The sequence below is a fragment of the Pimephales promelas genome, chromosome 7, assembly GCF_988280905.1.
Source record: "Pimephales promelas chromosome 7, fPimPro1.hap1.1, whole genome shotgun sequence".
NCBI lineage: Eukaryota > Metazoa > Chordata > Actinopteri > Cypriniformes > Leuciscidae > Pimephales > Pimephales promelas.
The window spans coordinates 36,814,246-36,821,436 of NC_142775.1; the positions used below are offsets into that span (position 1 = coordinate 36,814,246).

The 7,191-nt window shown below is 33.1% G+C and overlaps 2 protein-coding genes across 2 annotated transcripts; both read left to right on the forward strand.

Moving 5' to 3' along the window:
* The first annotated feature begins 2,317 nt into the window (after nt 1–2,317).
* Nucleotides 2,318–4,527, forward strand: LOC120487253 (legumain-like). Its single transcript, XM_089133662.1, has 6 exons — nt 2,318–2,404; nt 2,528–2,625; nt 2,777–2,861; nt 2,987–3,060; nt 3,861–3,936; nt 4,519–4,527. Exons 1-6 carry the CDS (start codon nt 2,339–2,341, stop codon nt 4,525–4,527), a joined length of 408 nt encoding a protein of 135 aa, XP_088989788.1. The 5' UTR covers nt 2,318–2,338.
* A 34-nt stretch (nt 4,528–4,561) lies between these two features.
* On the forward strand, nt 4,562–6,936 carry LOC148978397 (legumain-like). The gene is made up of 5 exons (XM_089133414.1): nt 4,562–4,617; nt 5,744–5,810; nt 5,927–6,045; nt 6,166–6,261; nt 6,457–6,936. The coding sequence occupies exons 1-5, from the start codon at nt 4,591–4,593 to the stop codon at nt 6,496–6,498; spliced, it is 351 nt and encodes a 116-aa protein (XP_088989540.1). The 5' UTR covers nt 4,562–4,590; the 3' UTR covers nt 6,499–6,936.
* The last annotated feature ends 255 nt before the right edge of the window (nt 6,937–7,191 follow it).

Consider the following 7,191-nt stretch of genomic DNA (forward strand, 5'->3'; position numbering starts at 1 on the left):
ATGGATTAGTGAAAACCCTCTTGTTTTTTAACATTACAGTGGTAAGAAGCAGTTCGCGATTGCTAATAAGAGACATATATCACACGTGAGTCCCGCGGATATAAAGGAATAAGGAAATTTCATCCTATTGAACGACACGCAAGTGCTGGATTACTCACACAGGTCAGTTTATTAGATTAATTAAACTTGTGAGGGAAACACAGTGCTGTTCCACCCGGTATAACGTTACACTATCACACTAAACGACATTTAAATGTGTGTTGAAAGTTATAATGTTATTCTACGTTTCAGTTCGTTTGCTATATGAAACTAGCAGCTAGATCAACATAAGACTGACCATATTCTAACATTTCAACATGTCAAGCAAGCGTTATAACATTTATTTGTTTTATGTACATTTGCTCACCTGTCTAATAAAGCTGTAAAGTCGTGACTCGTAGTATTAAAAAAAAATCCTAAAGACATGTTTTTTTTTTGCATATTTTTAAAATATTTAATCTGGACAGGTTTTTTCTTTATGAAAAAAAGTGTTCAAATTTTTAAAAACTAGTGATTCAGTGGAATCAAATTGTGGCTGTAGGTATTTCCCCTTTCTGACAACTTTACTGAAGCAACTTGCTCAAATGAAATTTAATAAATAATAATAATAATAATTAAATTATTTTAAAAAAGAGAGAACCTGTGGATGAGCTTCATATTTCCAATTTGATTATTTGTATGTAACCGTTAACGTAACAAGTGTCCCACCTCAAAAGTTTAAAACCGAATCAACTTAATTCTAATTCAAATATCGGTTTAAGATGGTTACAAAGTCACCAACTGCCATCAAATAAAGAGAATATGAAAATTATTGCAAAATATGAAATACACACTCCCACCAGCACAAACTCTCCGCCCATGAGTCTCAAATGAAAGGGATAAACTGCCTATATAAAGACAGAGGCTGTCTGACTAAAACCACCAGGAATCCCCAGGACAGGCACACAGGAACACCTGATACTCAACACAGGTATGACGGCATCTACATTATCTGAATCACTATAGAAACTGTACTAAATTATGTAGATAACTGGGTAAAAAAGAAACATTTTTGACCAGTATTTTTAACATCATGACAAGTGATTGACCTTACAGCAATTCATGAATAGAAAGCAACACTTAAAGGGATAGTTCACTTTGAAATTATTTTTTGATATGTTTTAGCTTACCTCAAGGGCATCCAAGATGTAGGTGTCTTTGTTTCCACAGTATTTTCAATTTTGATATTTTTCGGTCAAACCGTTGTTGTCTATCAGTCATATAATGCAGGTTTAGGGGGTCCACCCTTGGTCCACCTCAAAGAGCATGCACAGAGAAGTCCAAATTAAACAAGATTTAATGACTCGTAAATGTAAGTACACATTGATGGTCTAAGACACGAAACGAGCAGTTTGTGTGAGAAAACGAACAGTATTTATATTGTTTTTACCTCGTGTAACCACAGTCACGTCCCACTGATCTGAAGGCACGGGCGCTTCGGTCTGCGCATGTGCTGGAAGTGATCGCTTGCGCGTGTACGTCACTCATTTTTTACACAGAGATTTCGGAAGTTTTACCTTTCACTAAACATATTTAGATATATCAAAATCGTCTTCCATTGCAATTTCCTGTATATCTAAATATGTTTAGATCTTCACAGTGAAAGGTAAAACTTCCGAAATCTCTGTGTAAATAATGAGTGACGTACACGCGCAAGCGATCACTTCCAGCACATGTGCAGACCGAAGTGCCCGTGCCTTCTGATCAGTTGGACGTGGCTGTGGTTACAAGGTAAAAACAATATAAATACTGTTCGTTTTCTCACACAAACCGCTCGTTTCGTGTCTTAGGACATCAATGTGTACTTACATTTACGAGTCATTAAATCATGTTTAATTTGGACTTCTCTGTGCATGCTCTTTGAGGTGGACCGAGGGTGGACCCCCTAAACCTGCATTATATGACTGATAGACAACAACGGTTTGACCGAAAAATGTCAAAATTGAAAATACTGTGGAAACAAAGACACCTACATCTTGGATGCCCTTGAGGTAAACTAAAACATATCAAAAATTAATTTCAAAGTGAACTATGCATTTAAGTTTAAAACCTGAACTCATTGTTATATCATCCTAAACTTCATAACATATCAAATACTTGTGTTCTTTTCTGTTTCTTAAAACATCATAAATGTATAAGTCATTAAAAATGCATGTTAGCCAATTAAAAGCATTAGAACAATGTTAATTCAGTTTAAAATTGTTAGTATTTATATTTTATTTTTGACTCCAATAGACTTAACTTTGAAAACACTCAAGAAATGTCTGGGAAAAAATGGATTTTCCTTGTCTCCGGCTCAAAGGGCTGGGAACATTACAAACACCAGGTTTGTGTTTGTGTTTTTTCATTATTTTTAAGAAATATTGCTCATGAACTCACAAAGGTGTGAAGTGTCTTAGTTTATAAATGATGACAGTAACTGAAATCATCTTTATCATTTGCGTTTCAGGCCAATGTGTCCCTTCATTATCAGCTTATCAAGAGACATGGAATTCCTGATAAGCAGATTGTGGTGATGATGTATGATGACATCGCTCACAATCCAAAGTGAGTAATTTCCCGAAGCTTTTGAGTATGATGCGTTTCTTTGCATAAAAATCTTTGCAAGATTTAATAATTATAGAAACACGTCATTATAGAAGTGTCGATAAGATTGTTGGAGCTGACTGCGTTTAACACTTTTCTTCACTGCCTGCAGTAACTCGAAATTTGATGGACAAATCCCCAGTATAATTGATGGTCAAGATGTGTACTCAAGAGTTCCAAAGGACTACACTGGAGCGGTAATGTTGTTTGTTTTGTTTTGACATGGTAACATGTTTAGTTTTGATTTGATGTTTTTATTCTATATCTGAGCACAATTATAACTTAACAATAATGATTAAATATGTCAATTATGATCTTATAGGATGTGACCCCAAAGAACTTCCTGTCTGCTCTTCGAGGGGAGAAGAGAACGGACCAAAAAAAAGTCATAGCCAGGTTTGTTTGTCTGTAAAGAATAAATCTTTCAATGATATCAAAGTCATGTTATAAATTATTATTAATTAATAACCATTATTTATTAAAAAAAAAAAAGATGGCCGGTACTAAATAGAAGGCAAAAAAACAGTATGTGACAAAAGAAGCATGTCTTCACAGAACTCATAAAAGAGTTGGCAAAAAATCCTCAGATGACCTTCTTTCGGCTGGCTGCGTCCAAAAACACACACTCCCTTGAGTCTTTTTTTTTTTTTTTTTTTAAATAAGTAATTACTCCATGATCGTTAAAAAGTATGTTCTATATAGTATTAGTGTGTGTAGTATTAATGTAATCTGTACGCACTACATTCGCCATGTTGTCATTTTCATGTGACCTGCAGCATCAGTCGCTTCACAGGAGAGATTTATGAATGGCAGTGACGCGACACAACTGACGCTATAGGTCATGTGATGAGGACAACATGGCAGATTATTACATTCATAAAACACACACTCATACTATAAAGAACATACTTTTTTTAGCCATTAAAAAGTAATAATTTATTCAAGAGTATCTACTCAGGAGAGTATGGGATTTTTTTAAAATACACAACTGTCTTTTAATTAGGTGACGGCACCACTAACTGGTCAAAAGCAGTTGTTTCACGTTATAAATAATTCTACATGTGGATTTTGGAAACCACTTTGCCTACAATTATCACCAGGGATGCTGTACAATGAAATAACTGCACCGGATCTGCCGCTTCAGTGGTTGGCCCTGTAATTGCTGCTAAAATGATTATTATTTTCATTTAATGCAGTGGACCCGATGACAACATCTACATCTACATGACCGGTCTGGGACAAGAAGGCGGGTTTCAATTTGCTGAAAAGGCAGTAAGTATAAAAGAGACTACCAGAATGGACACGATATACAGTATATTAATAATGATGTGCTAAAAATATTCTGATGTAAAAATGCCAATCTCAAGAGTGTAGCAATGTATGAAGCTCACTGATGTCAAATAATTCACTTTTAAACCAAGCAGTTTTCTGTCTTAACTTGAATATGAGCAAAAACGATGGGGAACATTTTCACCCTCATGCAAAACTCCCAATCGCACGGATTCCTGTGGGAAAGAAATTCTGCCCACAAAATTTCTCAGAAAAACAATAAATGTTAAGGAATCTTTTATATGAACAAATATAACAATACTAATATAGTAAAAAGCAAAAGAACTAGCGTCACATTTTTTAAGTGTTTCAGTGGATACACAATTGACAAAACCTTTTCAATATATTATTCTTTATTTATTTGCTTTTAATGGTTTTGAGTGTTTTTAAGTGATCATCTCAAAAATGACTTTATTTACCCAGTATGAAAAGGTAAATTAAGGGAATAAAACGATTAATTAATTTTGCATGTAAATCCAAGAATAAGGAAATAGGAACTGTTGTGTTTAATCTGACAACCTGCAGACTTCATGACCATTAATTCAGTGTGTTTTATGACAGCTTAAACCCAAAGCTTTCATTAACACGCTCAAGAGCATGCATCATGGGAACAAATTTTCAAAGGTAAGTATTCAGTAATGTTCACATGACTTTTACGTTTTATTTTTTATTAATTTAGCTGAATAAAAAACACGTTTTATAAACATGATTTACATATATATATATATATATATATATATATATATATATATATATATATATATACACGGGTTGTCAAACGATTAATGGTGATTAATCGCATCCAAATAAAAGTTTGTGTTTACATAATATATGTGGGTGCACTGTGTATAATTATTTTGTATATATATAAATAAATAGACACACATGCATGTATATTTAAGAAAAAAATATTATTTATCTATAAAATATTTATATTTTATACATAATATAAATTATATATAAATCTATATACAGTATATACATGAAAATATTTCTTAAACAAGCATGTGTGTGTATTTATATATAAAATAATTATACACAGTGCACCCACATATATTTTGTAATAACAAACTTTTATTGATTTTTATTGATGTGATTAATCGCGATTAATCGTTTGACAGCCCTATTACATACATACAGTATATATATATATATATATATACACACACACACACACACACACACACAATGCAGTTCAAGCATTTGATCAGTAAGATTGTTTTTTTTTTTTAAGTCTCTTCTGCTCACCAAGGCTGCATTTATTTGATAAAAAACAGCAATATTGTGAAATAATATTACAATTTAACAGCTGTTTTCAATGTGAATTAACTGTAATTTATGTAATTAATGAATTTTCAGCATCATTACTGCAGTCTTCAGGGTGACATGATCCTTCAGAAATCATTCTAACATGCTGATTTGATGCTCAAGAAATATTTCTCATTGTTATCAATGTTCATCTTAAAACATATTAAAATAGAAAACAGTTATTTTAAATTGTCGCTAAATTTTACAATATTACTTTTTTTTTATCAAATAAATGTGGCCTTGGTGAGCAGAATATTAAAAATGAACATATTAACAATCTTACCCTACAGTCACACAAGGCTTCTACTTTCACAACTGCTACTGCAACGCTTTTGAAAGGGGCAACAACATCCTTTAGTGATATAAAACTGCTTTTGTAAAGGGAATGAGTTAACTGTATTTTTAAATCTTACTATTTCCTCATCATGTGTATGTGCTGTAGATGGTGATATACATGGACAGCGATTACTCTGGATCGATGTTCGAAGGACTTCCCAAGGATATAGACGGTAAGATGCTATGAAAAACACAACTAATGGTCCTGTCTTATTTGACCAGAGTCACACTAGTTTTTTTTTTATTTGAAAGTTGTGTGTATAACAATAACACATTTTCTGTCACACAGTCTTTGCATTGACTTCATGTCACAAATACATCGAAAACACTCCCACTGATTATGATGCCCAGAGGAAAGTCTACGCCTCTGATTTATTCTCAAGTACTTGGTTGAGGCACCTTAACACGGTACGTGTTTTCTGTCAGTGAACTTTAAACTGCAAATTGTATTTGAAGATTAACATTCTGATCTCATTACAGGCACAAAGTAAACATGACAAATGTGTGTATTTGTCTTTATATTCACAGGTTGACTTTACTAAAGACACATTCCATGAACTGGTAAAGAATAAACAACCTACTTTCACTGAAGATGAAGCCTGCCCCTGCCAGTTTGGGGACAAGGTATTAAAAATAAAAAACTCTATACAATATACTTTATATACTTTACACAATAAGAAACTTATGTTATTATTTGATTTATTTGAATTTCACATATGAACACGTGTGTGTGTGTATATAAATTCACAAAATACATGAATAATGTACTTTTTTCTAAATTGGATTTCTGTTCACTTTCATTTTTTTCTTTTCTTTTAGAAAATCACTGATTGTCTCCTCGGTGAATTTCTGCAAAAATGAACACCCAACAAGCTGTCCAAACCTTGTTCCAGAAAACATCCAGCTGAGGCTCATGCAAATGACCCGAGTGATTCTGATGACCTTTTATAGTTTCTTGTTTCAGACTTTAGCTTTATGATTGAAATTAAATGTATTGCAAAATAGCCAACGCATTCTCATACTAGGCCTAGGGCGTCATCTAACTGACACTTTTGACCATGCGTCTAATATTGACGCTAAAGGGTGCCATGTGCGTCGGATGTTAACACAAGGTCAAAAGCATCAGTTGACGCCTTGGGATGAGAACGGGCTGAAATAGCATACACTATCATTAAGGTTCCTGGTTTGGGGTTGATTTATTTCTTCTTCTTCCTGTTATTTTTTCTTAAATTCTTATGTTCACCAAGGCTGCATTGTTTGATCAAAAATAGAACCTAAAAAAATTAATATTGTGAAATATTGTACCAAAAATCAAATAAAACTTAGGAACAAGGTTAAAAAGATAGTGTGTACTGTGTTATTTTATGTATGTGCATGGATTTGACAGCTTTTTTTTTTAACAGTCTTAAAAGAAGGATGAAGGGTAACTTCACTTCTAATCTGCTTATTTAATAAATTTCACTCACTACAAAGAGATGCAGAAAATCATGCATGAAAATCACACAAAGAGCACGCATTTAGATAGAAGTGATTTATTGGACTGGCCTGTACAAA